Raw genomic sequence first — 25,019 nt, forward strand, 5'->3', positions numbered from 1 at the left:
TACAACTCCGCGCCTTGCCTCCTGTCCAGCAGCGGTCCAGTGCCGCAGCTCCCACGGGCTGCACTGTGGAGAAGAAGCGGACCTGCATCCTAAAGCCAATCGGTTTTTTTTTCTCTTTCTCTCTCTCTCTCTCGGTTTTTATCCTCCACCTCATTGCAGTCTTATCACGTCCCCCCCTCCCCTCCTCTCCTCCTCCTCCTCCTCCTCTCCCACTCCCTCCCTCCCCATCCGCCTCAGCCGCTACAGGAGAGGAGAGGGAGAGAAGAGTGCGGCTGAATGTGAACGACATGTCGACAGTCAGCCTCTAAAGTGTTTTCTCGGTCGTTCCCTAATTCTTTGGCGGTGGACTGAGTGAGTATTACCCGCATCCCTGCTCTGCTAAGCGTCGCTGTGTGCATCAGAGAGGCTGGTGTGTGTGGAGAAAGAGACAGACAATGGGGAGTGCAATTGGATTGCGTTACTCTGCCAAGGATTTTCATACATAGCCTGGTAAATGTCTTAATGGGGTCTGTTAATGACTAGGCTGTTTAATTGGTCATGCTTTAATTCTACTAACTATTACAATTTGCTGCTGCTGTAATGTTAATTGATTTTCTTGGAGCTTGGGCTGTGGGCTATCCAGGGCTGATACATACATTTGATCATCAGTGATGCTGCTGCTGCTTCTTTGCCTTGATAGTGCAGGTCTGTGCTGTGCTGTGCTGTGGGAGCAAGGGGGCCCATGTAAAAGCCAGTGTGAAGCTTTGCTGAGGCTCTGACGGACACAGAGAGGACGGAGAGGTAGACACTGGAATTATGTGACATGAATAATATGGTGAAGAATAAGCAGTGACCGTCATCTCTGGTTGGCTTGCGTCAGTGTGTGCAGGAAAAGAAAAAAAAAAAAAAAGAAAAGTCAGAGAGACTCAAGAAGCCACACCTGTGTCAGGCCTGGACATGGAGACAGTCAGAGAGACAGACAGACTTTTAAATTCTGCTGTGCTGTCACCAGTCAACACTTAAGCCCTTTCCTTTCTTGTTACCATAATGATGCGGAGCTATGCCGACTGCTGACTGGAGAAAGAGGCTCGAGTGTTGACTGTGTTTCTTCTTATTAAGGAGACATGGCCGTCCACCAAAGCACAATCTAACAGGAGGGATCCCAGTGGTCTATCTGGACTCGGTATTGATCTCCTCCATACAGGGGGGCTTCGGGGCCCTGGCAATAAAGAATGCATCTTTCTTTGACGAAAACGAAGACCCACTGGGACCGTGAATGGCTTGTATTCTGTATTGTATTCCAATTTGTCAAACCCACTTGAGCACGTTGGCCTAGACTGTGCTTATGTGAAGCCTAAAGGAAACGGGATAAAAGAAAATACCCACCCCAGCCACGGCCTGTTCACCCTGGTGCTGTCTGTCAAGAGATACAGAAGTATCTGCTGCCGTACCACCAGAATGATGAGCAGCTTCCTCCCTCAGGCTGTGAGCCTGCTTAATTGTGCTTATATGAAACCTAAAGGATACTAAAAGGCAACACCCACCCCAGCCACAGTTTGTTCACCCTGCTGCCATCTAGCAAGAGATAGAGAAGTATCCACTGCTGTACCACCAGACTGATGAGCAGCTTCAGGCTGTGAGACTGCTTAACTGTGTTTATGTGAAGCTCGAAGGATACTAAAGGACAATACCCACCCCAGCCACAGCCTGTTCCCCCTGCTGTCATCTGGCAAGAGATACAGAAGTATCTGCTGTCATACCACCAGACTGACAAGCAGCTTCTTCCTTCAGGTTGTCAGGCTGCTTAATTTGAACCCCGAAGGATACTAAAAGACAATACGCACCCCAGCCACAGCCTATTCATCCTGCTACTGTCTGGCAAGAGATACAGAAGTATCGACTGCCATACGACAAGACTGAAGAGCTGCTTCTTCCTTCAGGTTATCAGACTGCTTAATTCATCCTCAGCCCACCACCATATAAATTATTTTGTTCTACAGTTTTATTTATTTCTTCAACGAATTCCAGTCAATCAATTACAGAGTGAACGACGTTGAAATCTCATTATACAGCGTTGTTGTAAATAAATTGCCTTGTATCCTTGTATATGCTCCAAAACACTTTGAGAAATGGGCGGATTTGTCTGCATCTTCCTTGTTTTTCTTCTTCTCATGGTGCTTTTTATTGTAGGATTTGTCCAACAAGTTTTGGTTACGAAAGCACACACTCATCTACACGTGTCCAGCTACCTGTTTCTGTACTTGGCAGGCTATAAAAGCATACTTTTTGGATATGGTTTGACCTTTCTCACATTGTTTTCAACACACACACATACGCACTCTCTCTCAGGCTGGTAACTTGGCTCCAGCGCTGCTTCTCTGTGAGGCAGGCGTACATTGTGTGCAGGGCGAGAGGAGGGCTTTGATGTAATCAATATCAGATTTCAGCTGTTTCACTGTGAGCTCTCATCCTGAGTGGCAGCCTTGACTGACTTCTTCTTACTGCTTATGCAATCCCACTCCTCTCTCCTCTCCCACCTCACCCGTTTTCCTTTCCCTTTTGTACCTACTCTCTGCCCATTACTCTTCCTTTATCTCTCCTTTTACTTCATTCCTTCACCTTGTTCCCATTTTTGCCTCCTCCTTCTCTTTCTCCGGCTCTTCTCATTTCCACCTCTCCCTTCACCCCCCCCCCATCATAATCATCTCTGTGATTGCTCTTCCTCTCCTGGGCGGTGATGTTTTCACTGCTGCCTCCTTGTCTAACTCGCTGATGCTAGATTATTGCTGTATGATTACAGCTACCATACCATGATGATCATTATTGCATTTCGCATGGCAGTGTTCAACACTGGATGAGCAGATCGAGATGCTTTATCCAATTTAGATCTCATTAAGACTTGAGAGGAAATATCCCCATGCAAGACTCACATCTCAGCTGTTTTTGTTGTTTTTTTTGTGTGTTTCCAGGACGACTGCAACTCCATTCTGTTGTTATTGCAGTGCCATTCTCATCATCATCATCGCCACCATCACTATCACCATCAGTTCATGTTGCTGCCCGTCATCGCGCTGCCTTTCACATCAGCCCCCTTTTGAACATTTTTGAAGAGTTTGGATTCGCAGCGATGCCTTTCACTCCACTGTCATTATCACAATAATGATTATGACAGGACTGGATGGCTGTTGATAACCTAACATACTCTCTGATTGATAATATGAGGTATTTTGTGCCTCATCCCTTCTGTTGTCTGATTGCCATTCATCTTATTAAATGGAGCAGTTCATTAGACAGAAGCATTATGAATCTGATTTGCATTTGCCCATATTCATATTGCATACATTAAAAACAACACATGCGTGACATTTCAGCTTCACCGGGCATTTGAGAGTACAGATGAATATATTCATCACGAGCTTTTTTTCTTTCCCCTCCTCACTTGTCCAAAAAGCCACTCTGAAAATGATAAAATGTGATTCACAGGTGAACTAGCCCACGTGTTTGCCTTTGTTTTGCATTTTCAATGTCAGAATTTGAATTTTTAATTCGAAAGCGATGTCGTAGCAGCCGAGAGATTGTTCCGCTTGTTGTTTTTAAATCAATATTTTCTGCTTTGGTGAACCCTGTACATCCAAAGCCTTGTTTTGCTGTGCTGAATGCATCTTACATATTTTTACGTCGGTTGGTTCCACTCATATCACTGCATACTGTGGCCTCCAGTTGGCCTATACATCATTATTCCAATGTAATGTAATTCTTTCCCTGTGGCACTCTAGTCCGTGTGATTTAACTTTTATTTTCTGACTGCTTTAGTATGCTTGTGATGTATCATCAATCTGATTCATCCTGAACTGACTTTTGCTGTTGCCTCTCTGGCTGTTTGCCCTCTTTTAACTCTGTGTGTGTGTATGTGTGTCTTGGTGTATGTGTGTGTGTTAACGTATGCATGTATGTGCCGTGCCTCGCCATGCAGTGCGGTGAAGGGCCGATGCCGGGCTGTAGCCCCAGGCTGCTGAGCTGAGAGGGAGAAGCAGGAGGATGCAGTGGGTCGCTCTGGCAGTGGCCCTGGGGTGTGTGTGTCTGTCTCGGGCGTCGCACACCCCCACCCCTACCCCCACCTCCACACACACGCCTCTGGTGGACAACTCCGAGGAGGAAGTGGACGAGCCGTGCTTTGAGCCGTGCACGTGCGAGGTCAAAGAAGGCGTGCTGCACGTGCACTGCGATGGGCGGAGCTTCACTAATGTCAGCCAGGTATCATCCTCTGTCCATTTATCTCACTGTGACGGGCACGTGGAGCTGCGCCGCACTTTATTGCGTTGTCATTTATCTCATTAACATATCTCCAAGTCTAATATCCTGCCTCTAATGTGGCTCATGGCTGCGTCTAACTGCTAAATTCATGTAATTAATAAGATAACTAATCAGGACCTCTAATTAATCATTCAGGTGTCACAGTCGTGGGTCCGCCCTTTCAAACTCAACCTCCAGAGGAACTCTCTGAGGCGTCTCTATAGCAACGGGTTTCAGCACCTTGGCAACGCAGTGTCGATAAACCTTGGCAACAATGCACTCCAGGACATCCGAGTGGGAGCCTTCAATGGTTTGGCCAAACTGAGACGTCTGTACCTCCACGAGAACAAGCTGGAGGTCTTCAGAAACGATACCTTCGCTGGCTTAGAGGCTCTGGAATACCTCCAGGTAGGCTTGAGAATATAATCCATGTTGATTAGCCATGATTGACAGGGTTAATGACAAATTTACCTAAGATTATATCAGATAACTCTGACGGCAAGAGTCAATGGCTAGCAGGTGGCTTTAGTGAAAGAATCTTCTCAAGATCTCTGTGCAGCTTTCCTGCTGCATTCAGCGTATTTTTTAATTGCAGCAATTAAATGTTCATCACATTTTCTCTTTTACCTGCAGGCCGACTACAACGTGATCAAACGAATCGACAGCGGTGCTCTGAGGTTCCTCTACAAGCTCCGAGTTCTCATCCTCAACGACAACCTGATCCCTGTCTTGCCTGCTCATCTGTTCAGGTTAGATTCTGATTATTTGACTGCAAAGCTTTTTGAATTATGCTGGGACTGATCTGTAGAAGTATCAGTGTCAGACACAATTAGCCAGTCTGTACTGCTGTTGAATTAATGTTTCTGTGGCATTCTATTTCATATCATAAAAGACGGATTAATCATCAGATAAAGAGCAGATTTCGCAGCAATGGAATGTGTGAACCTTTATTTTCGCTTACTATCATGCTGTCCTTTCATCTAACCTAGCTAACTACCCCCTCTCCTCCTCCTCCTGTTCCAGATCTGTGTCTCTGACTCATCTGGACCTGCGGGGAAACCGTCTGAAGAGCCTGGCATATGCTGGAACCCTGGAGTACATCGGCCGCTCCCTGATGGAGCTGCAGCTGGAGGAGAATCCCTGGAACTGTGGCTGCGAGGCAGTGCAGCTACAGCAGTGGTTGGGTCAGATCCCCTACACGGCGGTAGTTGGGGACGTTACCTGCGAATATCCCTTCCACCTTCACGGGAAGGACCTGAGGGAAATCCCTCGCAAGGAGCTGTGTGCTGACCTTCCAGATAAAGAGCTGCAAGCAGGGGCTGGCAGTCCATCAGCGGGTTCACAGCCCCAACATTTGCCACCAAACTCTAAACCCAACTCGCATCCTGGGCGAGTCAGGCCAACGAAACCCTCCTCCATGGTTCATGGCTCCCGCCAGAACACTCACACTTCATCCACGTCGTCGTCCTCTTCCTCAGCCGAGCGCAAAGACAGGGAGAGGCACCCGAGGCCGACAAAAAGGCCTCGACCCTCCAGAATATCCCCCACACCTCGTCCCAATCAGAATCCCCCCGTGGCTGGCTACCAAACACGACCCCCCATCCCCATCATTTGTCCGATGGGCTGCACTTGCAACCTGCACATCACGGACCTGGGCCTGACGGTCAACTGCAAGGAGAGCGGCTTCCTCAACGTGTCCCAGCTCACACCTCGGCCTCTCAATGGCCGCAAGCTGTACCTGAGCGGAAACCTAATCCAGAGGATCTACCGCACAGACTTCTGGAATTTCTCCAGCCTCGACTCACTCCACCTGGGGAACAACCGCATCTCCTACCTCCAGGAGGGGGCTTTCTCCAGCCTGACGAGCCTAAGGAGCCTCTACCTGAACGGCAACAACCTGGAGAGGCTCAGCCCACATATGTTCCTCGGGCTGCAGAATTTAAGGTAGGGTTTTTTTTTAATTTTTGGCTGACTCACTTGGGGGCGTTTCTAGAGGGTGGCCACCCCATCATGGTCAAGTATGATTGCGGGACCTTGGTTTCAACCAAATATTTGATGAATATTTTAAAACTTGCATTGTTTTCTTCTTGTATGAGTAGCCTACTTTTTATTATTACAAGGTTAAAGGTAGAATCGGTAGAATTTGTCCAAGCTGTTTGTAAACGCATCGGAAAAAATACCAGGACATGAAATAAAGAAGTTTTGGGGTTGCTAAAGTATCCTGAGCAACAACAGCAAAAATATGAGAAAAATACAGGCAGAGGGCAGAGTCTGTGCAGATTCAGCCACAACACTCTCTCTCTAGTCGGTCATAAATGATGATTTAAAGGGATTATATTTCCATGAGTCTATGCATTTTTTTTTTTTTAGAAAAATGTTGCATATTATACCTTGAATTTGCTTAGTGGATGATTTTACAACACAAGCTTGTATAAGGAGATGTTAGTTGTATTCCCTTTATGCTACTCACAAAAACCAAAACTATACACAAAAAACTATGTTATATATAACCTGAAGACAGCCAGACTTAAAGGAGCAATATGTAGCAGTTGTACGTGTAAAATTCAGCCTTTTACGCTGAAAACACTGCTCTGAAAGTATGCAATCTGAACTTTGAATTAAGTGGCTGCCTGCCAGACTCCAGTGACCAATTGCTTAATTTAACTGTTATAAATATCTTTGCCTTATACAAGATTATTAATGATTTCTTACAGCTCATAAACAGACACCTACTCATTGGGCGAACATTCAGCGTTAATTTAAACACAAATGAATGTGAAACAGGCAAACAAAAACAGGTATTCCGACCCGTAATAGAAATTTCAAAGGGGGGACACCACGACTATAGCGATGTTGTCAGAGAAGCAAAAATTTCAGCTTAATATGTTTCCTTAAAGTCTGATGATATATCATGGTAATTTTATGATTTATTATAGTAAATATAGTTAAGATTTATCCTTTAATGAATAAATTATGGAAACATGAGATTATAGTTGTCTGGTGCTAGTGATTGGTAGGACTATTTATCTTTTAAATAAAAAAAAAAACAAAAACACAGGAATGTAAGATACTGCAATGTTAGTAGTTGAAGTAGGCCTAGATATGAGGAATGGTAAATTAATCCTGTTCTGATGAATGTGCACTCACACATAAGTCAGTGCCCCACTTGGGCCACCCCGGTCAAAAAAGTCTGGACACGCCCCTGCACTCACTTTTGGCATTTCAAGCACTTCACTCTCACTTCAAACAAATTCATAAACAGAAACCACATGTCAGCTTAGGTATTTAGACATTTGTGGAAATTAATTTCACTGTAATACTGGCATAGCGCAGAGCAGAACATTTTGATTACCATTATGCTGGAGTTTGATTGAAATGAAAGGTGCCCATTCTCTTCCAAGGAGTGTCATTTGTTAGTCACGCTGCCTGATGGCATGCTTCAGTTGAGGTGTGAGCCTGGTATGAGTGACAACGTGAAAATTAATGTTTTTTTGTATTTGCATACAGAGGTGTTGATAAGGCGGTGAGACGTCTGGGTGATGCCAGGAATTTTCCTTTTTGGAAAAAGGATTATTATAAAAAGGAGTCGTCAGAATGATGCATATGTATCATTGTCAGATTAAGCTTACAAAGATAATTCCTCTGCAAATAATGCACACAGCAAATATCTATCGTCAGTAATTGTATTTACTCAGCGAATTAAACATTGTGGTGTTTGATTAAGACAACAGGTCAACTTTCATCCTCTGCTATATAAAGAATGAGGAGGTTTGTGCTTCGTATTCAGAGCATCCTTTAGTTTTCAGCAGAGCTGTCTCAATATTTCAAGATAAGGTTCAGAAAATCTACAGACCCATTAATTTGACTATTAATCAATAATAAAGATCCTCTCAGGACATTCAAAAAGTCTTCCTCTTAACCTCTCGTTAGCCTTTGTTAGTGAGTCCAGGGCGAGAGAGCGGTACATTCAAACCACATCCATTACTTATTTCAGCAATGGAAGTATATTGGATGACTCGCATGCAGGGAAAAGTCTCCAGTCAAACTTAATACCTCCCTCAGTTCACTCTGATTTCTATTATTTAATTAAAAACCTCAAAAATTCAAAGTGTCTTAAATTTGACATGATGATCAGGCATACCGAGGCGAGCGTTAGCAGTCATCAGTGCAAAATTACACAAAGTCGCCTGATACTGATCAGCTAATCAGCTGTGAGCAGCGAAAGAACAGATTAAGTCACATTTCTGTTATGACTTCTTTACATAAATATTCATTTATTTAATTTTAATGCTGCAGTGCAGGAGAGGTAAATTACCTCACACAATGCTTCAAAGTAAATCGATTAGAAAAATAAAGAAAAATCATGCTGTGCTCTAATCAAGAATTACTTATTTATTCATAAGTTAAGACAAAAGACAGATAAACAGATGATTACTGGCCTTTTGTCATGTCATAATATTATATTTACTATCAGGTTTCACCAAGTACAAAGTATGGATGCATCCCCATTTTTTCCCCAAAATGTGAGACAGTAACGTTAAGAGTATTACTTTTTACTTTTACCAAAGTACACTTTTACTCAAGTACTTGATTTTAATAGTATAATATTATTATATGTGCATAATATTCTTGTACTGTGAGCTGCAGTAGGATTAACACATCAAGAAACACGAAGGCAGTGTCATTGGAATTTAAGATTATTCCTTTTAACTGAAGGATAAAGTATATTTCTATGTAACTTTACTGTCTATTTCCAATGCAAAACAGAATCTTTCACTTATAAGACTTTTTTCCCCCCGTTTCTTGCTGTTCAAAGTCCTCCAGTTAAAGGGGAGGTGGTTGGGTTCAGTTCATAAAACTTAATTTAGTTAAAAATAAAATAAATTAAGAGACAGAGAGACAGAGAGAGAGAGATGGAAAGTTCAATATTACGATTTGGAAATATATTTCATAATTATATGCCAATATTAAATTAACTTGATGCTTTGTGGGCACAACAGTTGCACTGCCAATGAATATTAGGTTAGAAAAACATTTGCTCTCAGTATAAACCACACCCACTTTCAGTCTTCTGACCGAACACAGATACAGAGACTGATAATTTTGTTGGTTGAACAGATACAGATAATAATATCTCTGTGCACCTCTATTACAGAGGTACTGTTTCCCATTTATCCTCCTTTATCTTTCTCATACAGAGACACTCCCTACGTTTACACACACAAAATATTCCAGTTTTTACCCTCATTTTTTTTAAAAAAAAGACAACATTCCTACTAAACTGTTTACACAGCTAAAGAAAAATAAATATTCCAGTAATATTCCTGTTTACATGTAACCATTCATACTCTGATTATGGAGAAGAGGAACATCTGGAGCTGCTTTGGCCATTTTGCTTGTTTGTGTCAAAACAGTATTCTTTCAAAGGTTTCCACTGGTGGGAACACAGAAAACAGCTTCCCTCTTTCAATCATTCAGCTACCTTCTTGAAAAAGTCAGCATTTGTGTTTGTGCATATCCAAAATAGGGCTGGGCAATATATCAATATTATATTGATCTCTCAATATCAAACTAGATACTGAGATTTTGGATATTGTTATTTCATGATATGACAAGTGTCGTCTTTTCCTGGTTTTAAAAGGCTGCATTACAGTTAAACTGATGTCATTTTTATGAATTTACCAGACAGTTCTAGCTGTTCCTTTGTTTAACTTTATCCACTTAGTTATTGTGCCCACATCATTGTTGATTATTCATCAAAAATCTGTTTGTGTTAGTATTTTGTGAAAGCACTCGTAGTCATCCTTACAATATTGTTGAATTTGCAGTATGTTATTTTACAGAAAATGTGTCTATTGAGATATTGTATGTTTCAAAATAGCTTAAAAATATCAAGGTTTTAGTTATAAGCTATACTGCCCAACCTTATATCCAAAAATCTGTTGATATTCAAGTCTTTCATTGTAATTAACAGTAAGCGTGTTTCTCCTTTCAACCAGAAATGTGGGCTTTTCGTTTGAAAACTGTTGGCTAGTTGGTTTGTTTACAACACACAGAGCAGGCTGTAAACAGGCAAGAGGACATGTGTCGAGAACCGCGAATCGCGATACTGGATGGATACCTTGGTTTTGATACTCGTTACTCAGCAATACTTTTTTGGATATTAAATCCATTTTAACCGATTCCTGTTTCTGTTTGTAATGCAGTGTTTTTCCTGCATGCCTCTACAGCGTGTCACGTTTGACAGCCAATCACCAGCATTATTAGACTTTGGTAAAAGCATGCTGTGTGCTTAATGGCTCACTGACGCTGGTGAGATTTACTCTGTACCAGGGTTGTCACAATTCTTCAAATTCACGATTCGGTATGACTTTTGATTCTAAGATCACAATTCAGATCTTTGATTTAAACATTTGTTCTTTTTGCACTTACAGTCATGCCACGACTACATCGTCTATATGGTATAGCATGAGAATAAGTGTGATATAGCAGTCAGTAAGCTACTGTGAAGTGTTCTTTTTTTCTGTAGATATGTGCTGGACACTGTAAGTGGGTGGGGGAGAAAGAAAATGAATGCTGGGAGATTCGCCAATTCTGCCTTTAGATTCGATTCTTGAAATTGAAAGCTCTTTTGGATTGATTTGGAATTTAATATTGAAATTGTGACACCTCTACTCCTTAGGTATCACATTTTGGTATTGAATGACAAGGCATATTTCAGTACTTCATAACACTGAAGCAAATCAGTCAGTGACATACAAGCAGGTTTGGTGCTTAATTCAGAATATCCAAATAGAATATGCTGTTTGTGTGAACCTTATCAGATTCAGAATATTGTCATATTCTGAATAATTAGTGTGCATGTAAATTGTTCACTATAACACTGTCCTCTCCTTTCTTTAGGTACCTTTATTTTGAGTACAACGAGATCCGTGAGGTGGATCCTGGCACCTTCGACTCCATGCCGTCCCTCCAGCTGTTGTTCCTCAACGCCAATCTGCTGCGGACTCTCCCTCTCGGCGTGTTTTCAGGAGTTAATTTGGCCCGCCTCAATCTGAGAAACAACCACCTCCAGCAGCTTCCCATGGTGGGCGTGCTGGAGCACCTGACCGGACTGGTGCAGGTTGGTAGCAAACCCATTCACTGAATGATTGAGGGGGCTTTTTCCGTGCAGGTGGATGCTCGAGAAAATGACTCTGATCCGCTAACCTGCTCGTGTGTAAATGAGTCAGATACCTGGCACGAGGCTTTTAACAAATTTAGCCCAAATAATATGCATTTTGTTGAGTGACAGTGGCAGGGTGGAAAATGGGAGATTATTGAATTGGATCACCCCCGTTGATTTACTAAACGAAAATGTGCATAATTATACAGAGAATATTTGTTTCAAATGTCAGACGATGAGATTAAAAGAACTAATAGATTGCCAAGACACATTTCATTATCACAGCTTGATGAAAGAAACAAAAACAAGCTGAAATCTTGGATCAAGCCACAGCCGCATTTTAAAACTTCTGGCAGACCCTGATCTCCCGGCCTCTGGCACAGCTGTGGTTTTCTCCGTCATCTGCATCGTCTGTTGTTTTGAGAGCTCTGCTGTGGCATGTGGGACTATGGTTGCGCCTCAGGTATTCTAATTGGAAAATTGCAATTGACTCGATTTGCATAAGTGGTCTTAATAAATCAGGAGCTAAACTGGAGAAAGCTGAACCCCTCAAGTTTTTGAGCACGGTTGTAATTAACACACCTCTTTAGTAAATAGACTGTATAAAACTACAGTAGGTGTTAAATTTTGTGTTACACCTTACGTTGCATATTTGACTGCAGCATTGTGTGAGCGGTTGCTGTGCACAATGCGCCGATAAGGACCGAACCTGAGGTATTACATTTTTTTTATCCTGCCTCCTCTCACTTCAGCAAATTTAGTGTACCAGGCTTTTCTTAGACAGCCAGAGTAGAATGAGCTAAGGTGGGTGTGGATTAGCCTGAATGTCATTGTGAATTTCCGTTTTACTTTGCTCCATGAAAAATTCCTGATTCTTGGTAGTGTGGGTGAGGCTGGCAGTTCAGAAGCTGTTTCTGAATGTTTGCTCAGGGGAAGGACGACGCTGGTTTATGCAGCTGGAAGACCCATGTAGAAGTGTATTATGTTTTTGTGCCGTTATACGCCTGTGATGTCCAGGAGCATTAAAGCCTTCCACCAAATGGAAGTACACTGTGGGCTATATTCATAAAGCCCAGTGGTATCACCATTGTAGTGCTCAAAATCTGTGGCACAGTAATTGAATTCATTCATTTACCGGGCTTGTTATTACTCTGACAAAGCCACATTAGCGCTGCCCGTGGACTGCAGAAAATAATGTGACAATGATATCACCTGTTGACTTACTGCTGGCCTGTTTGAAGCCGGGGTGGTGGGATTTCTGGGCGCCAGCATGTGCTTTCGGAGCCAGAGTTTGCACAGTAAAATCAAAGGGTAACACAGATGGAAGCGGGGTGAAGCTCACAGCTGCTGTAAAAAACAAGAAGTCCATTTTGATTATCATAAAGCAGCAGCATGTATAGCTTAGAGTCATTGTCACCATCAAGAACAGGATTATACAGTTACACCCACTTACATGCGCTGATATTTTAGAAAAATACCTCCCTGATGTCACTGTTATTTAAAATAACCATTAGCGAGACATTACAGAGGAAATTATAATTGCTGTGATGTCTACAATTTCTTTAAACTGGTGCATTAGTGGCAACACAAGAGTAGGAGTCTTCCCTTTGAAAACCAGTCAAAAGAATATTATGAAACCAACTCAAGGTGAATCAGCATCCGAATGGATGGCTGCCAGAAATATGTAGAGTTCAGAAATACATATGTCTTTCTCAGTAAATGCGAAGAACATACTGTGTAGTAGGGCAGCGCTCTCTCATCACTGCCAGCTGCAATGAAGAAACTTGCCCACAGCCACATCTCACCTTGGGTGATGTCGGATAGAAAAACAATGCACACAGCAGAAAGATTGATGAAAACAACGCAGCGTTCAGTCACCAGGGGCAGTTTGACAGGAAGCTTTTCATTTAACGCCCAGCTAATATTCACATTATTGTCAGTTTTTTATTCGAGTCTGTGTTACCTCTACTTCATCGGCCGATGTACACTACAGTTTGATCGAATCAGTGACAATACTTTTGGGACACACTAATCTTTAAGGAAATAGTTTGACATTTTGGGAAATACATTGCTTTCGTGCCGAGTTGGATGAGAAGATTGATACCACTATCAAACCTGTCTACAGCCAGGAGCCGCATTAGCATAACTTAGTAGAGAGAGTGAAATCTGCCTATCAGCATCTCTAAAGCCCACTAATTAAAGGTCCAGTGTGGAAGATTTAAAGACATTTATTGGGAGGATATGGCCTCATGCACGAATCGTTCATATGCACAGATTTGATCTTAAATTTTGCGAACTTTTGTAGCATTCATCAACACTGTCGTACTTAGTTTGAGAACAAATTTAAGAGTGACCTAGACCACACGTAAGGCAGTACACACGAAAGCCAACTCACATTTTGTGCTGTGAGATATTAATAATGATAAAGAAAACACAATTTCCTTCATGAAAATACATAATAATTTCACATGCTAACACCTAAAGATGATTAGATCACTGAGACAGATTTGTCAAAACCGTTCTGTGTGTCGAGCCCCGTGTTAGCTCAGAGACAAAACAATCTAATCCACCTCGTCTCACCAGTATTGGTTTCCTGACCTTCCAGTGACAGACTGGTGATCAGTCTGACACATCCCAGTCCGCTGTTTAACAGGTATTCAGCCTGGATTATTGACGATGTATGAGTGCCTACACAGACGGCTGCGGACACCACAGAAGTGTTGTGCGCTCCTCAGTTAACACCACAATTCATTCAGTTTACATACCACCGCTCAGCAGACCAGATAAATCCAGTTTACTCTTGTGCACATCAAGGCACCATCTCCACGTCTCTCCCCCTTTCTCAAAAGGTAAAAATCCATTAAATACATGTCCAAAAATTTTTTTTGATGCATAGAATCATGAAGACAATGGCCTGCTGGCTGGGGAGTGGGTGGATGGGTACATCTAACTCACTGCTAGATGTCACTAAATCACACACTGGTGCCTTAAGTTTGATTGGTTGGTTGGCTAACAAATTAAGACCACAGAGAATTCTCAAATATTATGTTTATTAGGGCTCTGTAATGGCAAGAAACTGGTAAATACATATCACCACATAGAGGTTATGATTCAATATATTGCAATGGACTGCAATATTGTAAGGAAGGTGATATATTGCTTTTTTAAAAACTAATTTTAGGAAAACTGTAATAGTATAAAGACACACCGTCATATGCAGAAATCAGAGTTAAGAAAAAGTCTACTTCTTGATGCAATCACAACAGTGAAGACAGATAACAGTGGTGCTGGAAGGTTTAAACACAACACAAAATTAACCATTGCCACAAATCGTTGTGTGTATCACAATATCAGAATACAGTGTTTTAAATCACAAATAATAATATTGCGATACTCAAGTGTGTCCATATTTTCTTACACTCCTAATATTTATTAAACTTAATGATCAAAGCTGATGCAAGTAATGTTAAATTTTAGTAAGTAGGCATATTGCCACTTATAAGCTTTAAATCTGTAAACAACAAGAAAACAAAAGGAATAACTGTTATAGCTTCTTGTTCTCAACACGGCCACAACCATAGCTCCTTTCCTACGTACAATCTTAATGTGTTACACGCGGTCTCCGTACACAACGTAACAATAACCGTAAAGTGTGTGTCATCTGTAAACGCAGGACACTGAGCAGAGCCATGAGCTCAGTCAGCGGAGCGGACTGAGTGGAGCTGCCAAGCTATGATACATAGTAGGCTACATTACTTCCTGGTTAAAGGCTTATTTAAAATTGAAATAGAGAACTTTTTTTGCTGTAACTTATCACTATGAAGTAAATGTTGATTGCACAGTGTAATGGCACTAGAATAATTATGATCCACGTTTAGATTTGGTTCCCTAAAAGCCTCGCTTTCACTATGCAATTCTGTCTGCCACCGAGTATGATTTGATTTGAAAATGAAGGCTCAATTTACACACTAAATTGATGAACAAATTCACGCTTTTGTTTGTGCGAAAACTTTAGCTACTCAAACTGTTATTACTATGCAAAGCACAATAGCTTTTAACCGTCCCCAAATATAAAATAAAATTGTCACAATTTCAATTTACCTCTCCAGTGAACATGCTTCTTTCTTCTCCCTTATTTCCAAAGTGGTGTTAATCATTTGTCACGGAGCTAGACTCCGACTAAACAGAAAGCGATCCTGTTGTTTTTGCAACAGCGGCGCAAACCTAACCTGAAACCATTTAGAAACAGTAGGAGGAGAACTGAAAAGTTGTCTGTTTCTACCTTAAAGACCATGAATGCCAAAGAAACAATAATGATGTTATAAGTCTGTTGCAAATAGGTAGTTTCTGAGCTACTGGCCTTATTGTCAGTGCTTGGATAGTTTTGCACTGAACTGAATATTGATGAATGATATTTAGAGTTAGCAGTGCTATGATTAGTGGTGCTGCAGTAGCTAGCAGCCAGCCTTTAGCTTGGACAGTCAAATCATCTTTAGTGGAGCATGGGCTTCACAAGTGCACTTTTCTGCCATCAGAGCGACCACGCCCTCTTTTTGGGTGACAGCAACCGCTGTAAAAGTGCCGGTGCCAAACTGAAAAAAACAAGTGGAACCAGTGGATCTATGCCTCAAAGCTTTTGAGTTGCATTTTGCAGGTAAAACAATAAAATAACCCAAAGTTTATGATTTTCTTTACTTCCCCAAAGAGCAGAGGACAGTAAAAGAAAACATCTGCGGCTTAATGTCATAGTAAACTGTGTGATAGTCATAGTTACTGTGGGACATGTAAATCAGTGGCACTTCAGCACAGGTTAGTTAATGATGTCACTGAAATAATAACAAGTGTGCCGATTGTGTCTGTGGATCACATCAAATCAGGAAAGAGTCTTCATGATGGTACAACTAAAGTTTTTACTGTGAAAAACAAAAATGTCCCTACCATAAAACACCTGCTTTTAGAATGGAGTTTGTTTTTAACAGTCTGTCCACTCCAAAGATCACTGGGAGCAGCGGGGATTTTAACATTAAGCGCCATCAAAACAGAGACAGCTGTTCTGCCTGCCACAGCAATGTAATTAGTGTTCCATTTACCATTTATTTATTTATTCTTGGGATAATGCACGTGGATCAAATGTGCCACTGTTAGCCAAAAAGGCTGATTTTCAACTGTTCTTCTCCTGGCCTGATGTTAAACACCAAATCAAACACACGATATATAAGGTTAGAGCTGGAGAAGGTAAAAAATGAACAGCTAAGCAGGATAACGAACAGTACAGTGCAGCACAATCGCATCACATTGGACAGATTCTCTATATAACAGTGGTTATATAGAGATCTGCAGTGACCTAATTGTTTGCCTGACTGGCCATAAGATTTAGGCACCTAATAGCTGAAAAGCAACAACGTATTCTCACTTTATGTTCTTAAATTGGCATTTTTCGCCAAATTAGAGGGGCTGCTTTCGACCAAAAAGGAGCAGGAGCACCTCATCTGATCAGTCAGGTGCTAGAGTTAAATTTAACCACTAATATCCATAACAGATCGTGTTTAGTCATTGTGTTTAAATTGTGTTAAAAGAACAACTGTACAACACTTGCTTCTCTTAGTCATTATTTTCAGTTGGCTGCTTTTATATTCCGTGTTGTAAACATCTTCTGAACACAAAACAAACCAGTGGATATGTTTATGCACTGAAAACATTTTTTTTTTTTTTGGAATATCAGCCAATATTTCACTTAAAACTGCACAGCGAAGCAAAAACAGGACCGTCACGGGTGTTTTAGACATAAAGATATTAACTGAATAAAAGCCCCTGAAATATCAGGCTTTTGGCAGTTGTGGAAGTTGAACAGTCTTCTGGCAAGAATGATGTGTTTTCTATTTCAGGACAGAAGATGGACTAAACAACACAACATACCATTATACCATTATAAATGAAGTGTTGTGGTGCTACAGAGATGCTCCAGCCTACAAATCATATTCTCTGGATATTAGGGAACATGCTTGTTTGGCACAGGCCCTGGCAAAAATCACATCATCTTTTTTTTTTTTTTTCAGTGAAAGTGAAATGCAAAAATTCCCATCTCAGTAAAATCATGACTCATACCACAACCACAATATCTGTCACTTTTTGCATAATGTTCAGCCCTAGTTAAAAGTTAAATACACTATTATTCCAAATGTCAAATGTTTTTAATAGTGTTATTCTGCTTTTAAAGGGGCAATATATTGTAATATTTGCAAAAAAGTAAGTGCTTAACATGTCATGCTGTGAAAGGTTTTGGTCAGAATGAGTTGGTAACGTTCATTGACACAAAAACCACAAAATTAGGGCACTTTATCATGTTTTGTCCACTGGAAGGACACCTTAGAAGACACTTTATCATGTTTTGTCAATTGGAAGAGCAGCCTAAAGGCACTTTATCACATTTTCTCCACTGGAAGGGCACTCTATAGGGCACTTAATAATTTTTTTGTCCATTAGAAGGGTGCCCTAGAGGGCACTTTATCTTGTTTTGTTCATTGTAAGGGCACCCTAGAGTGCACTTTATTGCATTTTTTCCACTGGAATGGTTATCTAGAGAGCACTTCATCACTTTACCTTGGACACTGGGCCTCTCCAGAGGGCATTCATCATATTTTATCTACCACAGGGGCGTCCAAAAGGGCACTTTTGCTGCATTTTTTCACAAACTTTACACAAACTTCCATTCCTGGGCCTATTTTTCTGTTCAGTATCGAATTTTCCTGCAGGTAACAGAGCAAACATACTCATCATGCCTTGTTTACATAATTCTGCAGCACACTTCGACACAGCTTCGAACACAGAAAATCCAGATATCCAATCCAATCCAAGCAGCATTGACAGTCAGAGTTTGTTTTTCCCTCAGAATTAAAGATCAAGGTTTTCTTTCTTCACTCACCATGTTGCACTGATGTTTAGCAATCACACAGAGGCATACTGACAATACTGACAATAGCCTCAGTGGACCAGAAACTCTTGCTCTTTGCTCTTTGCTATTACTACCATTCGCTCTCCACCTACATGAAACACAAACTGCGGGATAGAACGAGTTCATGCCCCTCCTCAAGGAGTTGTTGAAGTCGCTCTGGGAAATATGGGAAATCACTATCTGGGCTAGAGGCAGGCAAAGGGAGCGTGAGTACACTATGAAAGTAAATTACAACACTTAACAAAAAAAAAAAAAGACTCCTGGAATGCTCTCAACATCACAGACTGATGAAATCTAACAGTGTAAGAGTATACGTGAGTGAATTGCTTTGACGCACTTTCTCCGGCTTTGTATTTATAATGTTTCACATACTGTACCCATGAAGGCAGTTTTCCAATATACACATTTCTCAGAAAAACTAAATTTTTGCGTATGCTGCAGATTCTTCTTGTAATGCCCTATTTTCATTTTCGCTCTGTGTATTATTCAAAAGACAATGAAACACATTCATCAGTATGGAGAAGGCTTGGCAAGCTGAGGCTCAGGGGCGTTTCGTCACCAGAGAATACAACTAAATCCAAGCACCAGAACTTCCAAAACCTGCTTATATTGACTATATTTCTGTGAACTAACCAGAGCAATTCTGATGACTGACAGGATATTGCTGTTTGGGCAAAGAGATCAATTTTAAGACACATGGCTTGCTGAGAACATCCGGAATTTATCCCCCTGAATGTGATTTCTTTATAGCTCCCAAGTAAATTTTGGACAATTATTGCTTGATCTCTGATCTCTGTCATAATGATAAAAACCCACAAGAGCAAATTTACTGTGCTGCGGCTAAAGCATGGCAGCTTCCGCCCAAAACTGATCCCATTATTTAAGTCAAGCTAAATATATTTTCTGACAAAAGAGGGTTTTTTGTGTTTTTTGTGAATTTCTTGCTGAACTGCAAAACAGTGGCGTGCTGATCTCTGCCAGGAAACACATAGTAAATTATTTATTGCAATGCAGGTTTTTGTCATAACCACATCATGACACTTGAAACTTAATGACATCTTTATGTCAAGTCCAAAATGTGCCACTTTATTTGAGATCAAAGAAAATGTTTGTGTTGTAGTTATAATGGTCTCCTGAAGGTCAATGTCAAAATCAATCACATATGATGTGAAAACAAAGCTCAACAGTCTCTTTAGGTCATGTCAAATTGTCATGACAAAGACACTGACAGGTTATGTCATCTTGGTTAATGTCAAGTTGTCATTACAAAATCAGTATTGGCTTGTTTAATGTAAAGTTGTTATAACAGTGACATCTCAAGCAATGTCATCTTTGCATTAGAATTACATATGTGACCAAATGACAGTTACTGACAAACATTCATAAAGACTCCTTCATGTTTAAGACAGGTGTTATTACAGTGTAATGACTAGATTAGATCACCTCTAGTAACAGAAATAGAATTAGTAACCTCTATCATGTTTGATTTTACACATAAACCAAATTTCATGAAAAGTGTTCAGAGATTTTGTAGTGAGGTCTGCATCTCTCATTTGTTTATCAGTGGACCTTGAATGTTTAAATATGGCAACTGCAAAGACACATAGCAGAGATGGTGGTGAAGTGAACAAAATGGGGATATATTCATCCACATTGTAGTGTTGTGTTTAACTGGATTTCAGTTTTTGAGCCATGACAAAGGCCAAAATGTGGCCTACAAGAAAGCGTGTCAGCCTTGTTTTTTAAGCATACCAGTCATTTGACCAGCTAACTTACCAGCTTGTTAAGAGGCTTGAGGACTCGGTATAAAACAGGACAAAAATGAAACAGGTTTTTCAAGGTTTTTTAAAAAATCACTGCTACCACTGGAGGTCCAGTTATAAATGTGCAGACAAAATCTTAGGCTGATAGATCCAGGAGTGTGTGAAGACGCACACAACATATGGTATGATAGTATCATAAGCAGCATGGAAACTGTGAATGTTGCACTCAGAACTGTAACATTTAATCAAGACGCAAGGTGGCTGGTATATAATGGTTATGCTGTGTGTTAATGATAGGCCTACAGTATGAATAACATATTTGTAAGTGGAATGAGTGTTCTAAAAGCCTTCATATTCACAAAAAAATATATAATGTTTTCACACTCTCACATTTTCCCTGCGACTAGCACCTGTCGGGCTAAGTAAGGGTCTGTAATTTCCCTTCACAACAGAGCTTTGATTGACAAGCTGACAGCAAATCACACACTAGGTGACCAGGCGTATAAATTGTAAACGGTGTTGGACATGTTGGACAGATGCTTGCAAAAGAGAGGGGGATAGAGCCCTTGGGATCTGTGTGAAAGCAAACAATACCTTGAATTAAATGCTTCAAGAATCTCAAGCAGATGGAAGATTATAGTTATGAAAGTCGTGAAACTGCAAAAACAAGCTGACATTTTGGTCATATAGTGTTTGTTCTAAATGTCACCTTGTTTTTTAATGTGCATTCATGCTGAATTACAGGCCCTAGTTGTGTCGCAATCATGCTGAAACATGGAAAACAGCACTTTTCAGCGGACCCTCAGTGTTCAAACTGAGTTAAGACTGCGGCAGAGTGTTGTTTCTACTCACCCTCTGCTGGTCGCAATTATGTCATTATCAAAGCCACACAAAAGCCCACAGTGGGATAACTCCAATAAAGTGAAGGAGCATCCTGTTGTTCAGTGTGAGGCATGAGGAAGCAGTCGTAGCATGGCTCCCACAACAGCAATGCTGAATCATCTCAAAAAGCATCCATCTATTTCTGCGAGCCAGGGAGATGGCCTAACCAAATTAGCATGACAACATTTTGTGCAAGCCCATTGGAAGTGTGACAGAGAGAATATCAGCTTTCACTGCCAAAGTCATTGCTAAAGATATGGAACAGATCAGTTCTGCAGACAATGCTACGTGATGTAAGTGATTCCCTTTGTTCATAATCTGCTTTAGCCCCTTCCGAGTGCGGCAAAGTGAATATTTGAGTTTGTTTTAGGACTGGCTGGCAACAAGAGAATGGGTTTATGCACACACCTATTGGATTATAGCACAAGGGAGAGTTGCATCCCGTCTATTGTTAAAAACAAAGTGATACTCTCACATGCTCATCACACAACACCTGCCGCTGAGTTTGGTCAATAACCACTTATGTAAACTCTGAGAGGTCTTTATGATAAACTGAAATATTCCTATAACCTGCTGTAGCACATGTGTGAACAGGTTTTAAAGAGAGCACTTGTGGGTGGCATGAGTTGAATTGCTCGCTGCTCAGATTGTTCTCTATATTATAGAGAATATATCATGTCAGCCACTTCAATGTTGTGATGACCCTGTAATGACATTATTTACATTAATCAGCACTTAACGTCACCTGCATATTTTACAAAATCATTTAAATACGCTGGCTATCATGGAGGGCTGTATTTCATTATGCAAATACTGAAAAACTCATTTTCCACATATTCTAGCTGGTGAAAGGCAAAGGTAGCAGAGAAAACATAATTTTTCTTGTTGTCATCTTATTAGCGTGCTAGCTACAGGCTTATTCTTCAACACAAGAGACAGTTACCAAGTCACTAATATATATCACAAGGATGTCAGCTCAATTATTTATTTAATTGTTTACATTCCACAGCGTGATTCATGAATTTGCATTGCATGGCCGACCAGTAATTAGTGTGCTATTACACAATGACAAAGCGCTGTGGTGTTGTGTGTTTCTCCAGGTGGACCTGCAGCAGAACCCGTGGGAGTGCAACTGTGAAGCAGCGCCACTCAAGCGTTGGCTGGAGGGGCTCAGTGCCGTGGTGGTGATGGGAGAGGTGGTCTGCCATTCCCCGGAAAAGACCAAAGGCGTAGACCTCCGCTCCCTCTCCATGGAGCTGCTCTGCCCCGAGCTGGAGCCCCAGGAGGACCAGGAGCAAGAGGAGCAGACAGCCACCTCCACCGCCGCAGACAGCGGCGTGTCGGTTGGCTACCCCGGCTCAGGGCTGGGGCCGCTGATCCCCCCGGGGAAGGATTCAATCCCGCTGTCGGTGTTAGTGCTCAGCTTGCTGGTGTTGTTTGTGTCGGCATTCTTCGCGGCAGCGGCACTAATCGCCTACGCCCTGAGGAGGAGGGACAAGCTGCCATTCCGTCGCCAGGGAGAGGTAGACTTGGCCGGCATCCAGATGGAGTGTGGAATCTTCACTGAGCAGACGCACCACCACCACCACCATCACCACGGCCTCCCGGAGACGCCGCCTCTACCTCCGCCCGAACACAACCACGTCTACGACACCATCTTGCCCCCGGAAGCTGCGTCGAAAGGTCCCGGCCCTGCCACGGCCTCGCATATGTGTAGCAACCCCATCTACAAGGAGGAGCAGGACGCGGCAGTGACGCAGCGGCCGCAGCAGACGTTCACCGCTTCCAAAGACAGCGAAGGAGGATACTGCTCCACGGCGGAGAAGGAGAGGGAATGGACCCTGGAGGTGCCCTCATCCCCCATCAACACCGTCACGGGAGCGATGGGGCCGCTCGCCGGCCTCCACGGCAATGGCATCCTCTGCCCCACCGTCATCGACAGCCAGGGCCCCACGCCTAAGGTCGAACTGGTGGACTGCCTCTTCAGACTCCCTGCCCCCGAGTTCAGAGACCTGCCAGACAGGTACGCGAGGCCGCCGCCCCGCTACCCTCACCCCCAGGACTCCAAACAGGATGCCAGACCTGAACAAACGCTCGTGGTCACCACCGCCAGCTCCACAGCAGGTGGCGGGAACAGCAGCCAGAGCGAGCAGGGCGCCAGACTGAGGACCACACCTGACTATATGGAGGTGCTGGACCGCTCTTACCAATTTTAACCTTCTCCTCTTCCTCCTCCTCTCCCTGCTACCCCTCTTCTCTCGTCTCCTCATCATCTCCCTCTCTGCTGGTGAATCATCCAGTAACAATGACTCCTGTACAGAGGCTGGCGTGGCTTTGAGAGGAGCCTGTGGGGGAGCGGGACTACACTACACTACATGTTTATTCCTGGATAACGAGCTGAGGTCACTTTTTGTATTTTCCCCACTACTGGCGTATAGGTTGGTATTTGGCGAGGATTAGATGATCCCAGATATCTGCCTGGAGGCGAAACTTCAGCAGCAGCTACTACAGAATCTTTCCCTCCATTACGCCTCACAATCCTAAAGGCTCTGTTTTTTTTTTAACTCGGCGCCACAATGAGCGGGAGACAGCGTGGCGGCGGCGGTGGTGGAGGTGGTGGGCGTTACTGTTCATAATCACTCTCAAAAGACCTGCGTGGAGGTGAAACACACCAGCTCTTTGCAAACATCAAACACAGAGTCATAAACTGTGACAGCCCGAAGGTGTGGAGCGAGCTGGGCGGACACGTAAGACGGAGACAACGGCGAGAGGGAGAGAAACGACTGAAAACAGCCAAGTGCCTTAGCAATGAACAGCCAGCAGTGTGGTCAATGCTTATTTTTCTATGAATACAGATCTATTTATCTAAACAAAGAGGTTTGACTACCAACGGATGGGACGCTGATGGACGACTGAGACTGAAACCAATCAAAGCCGCCGAATAATTGCATTCCCTGGATGAGCCAAAAATAATAATATAACCCAGTCAATATTGGAGTTGTTTGTATGCAGTTCAGTTTCATTTTCATCTCATCCAGTTAACTTAATTTCCTTATGCGGTTGAATTTTTTTTACAGGGCTAGATGAGGGACTTATCCAGGAATAGTTGTGTGAAATTATAAAGAGGTTCTGGTTTTATTGGAGGAGAGGATTCAGAGATTTTTTTTTTTTTTTACGAAACAAAAGGAAGGCCGACATACAGAAGGACAATCGAGCAAGTGGATGCATTTTGGATTTCTTAATCAGCCAGATATAATGTGGCCACGAGGACCTCTGCTTTTCTTTCACAGGACAAAGGCACTGAGGTTGTTGTATTGATTTTTAAGCATTTCTCAGAGGAAAATTGAATGGCAAAAAAGAAAAATGGACAAAAAACCAGGACGTGAAGGATTTTTTTTGTTTAAAAAAACAGACAGACACTTCTATCAACTATCAATTATTATCTTTTACGGAGGTACCTTTTTATGCTTTCATCTCCTACCAATAGTAGAGGCAGTTGTGAATATATTTATTCTTAGTTTTTGCGTGTTGAAGCTCTCCTGTAAGGGATCATGTTATATTAATGTATAGGATGATTCTGCATCTGGTTCAGCCTTCTTACCGCCGACCCACGAAATACAATAAAGGGTGCTACGTAAAAAAATCCTTTTGCAATGGCAGCTGCTGTACTACAATCTATGGCAAATTCAAACATGCACATACTGGGGCTGCACAATTAATCACAATGTTCTCGAAATCGCAATATGGCCAAGTACAATATCCAAATCACAGAAGCTGCAATTATTTGAAAGATGAAGTATGTGGGGAACACTTTTTAAAAACCATCAGTGATAAATGATAAATGATTGTTAATTAAACTTTAGTTAATAGTTATTTTACTGTTAACAAACATTCAAATAAGTGTACTTTATATACTTTATAAATCATTTATTAAGCAGTTGTAAAATATTATAAACAACTTTATAATGGCTTTCCAAATAATGCT

The 25,019-nt window shown here is 41.9% G+C and overlaps 1 protein-coding gene across 1 annotated transcript; it reads left to right on the top strand.

Annotated features, from left to right (window-relative positions):
* Positions 1-232: 232 nt before the first annotated feature.
* LOC146310950 (SLIT and NTRK-like protein 3) lies at positions 233-24,677 on the top strand. The gene is made up of 7 exons (XM_084742261.1): positions 233-351; positions 3,953-4,233; positions 4,429-4,680; positions 4,906-5,021; positions 5,296-6,216; positions 11,176-11,395; positions 22,135-24,677. Exons 2-7 carry the CDS (start codon positions 4,018-4,020, stop codon positions 23,248-23,250), a joined length of 2,841 nt encoding a protein of 946 aa, XP_084598387.1. The 5' UTR covers positions 233-351; positions 3,953-4,017; the 3' UTR covers positions 23,251-24,677.
* Positions 24,678-25,019: the final 342 nt, after the last annotated feature.

Source organism: Lutjanus erythropterus, chromosome 18 (assembly GCF_056507025.1).
Source record: "Lutjanus erythropterus isolate fLutEry1 chromosome 18, fLutEry1.hap2, whole genome shotgun sequence".
In the NCBI taxonomy this organism is placed as follows: Eukaryota; Metazoa; Chordata; class Actinopteri; order Lutjaniformes; family Lutjanidae; genus Lutjanus; species Lutjanus erythropterus.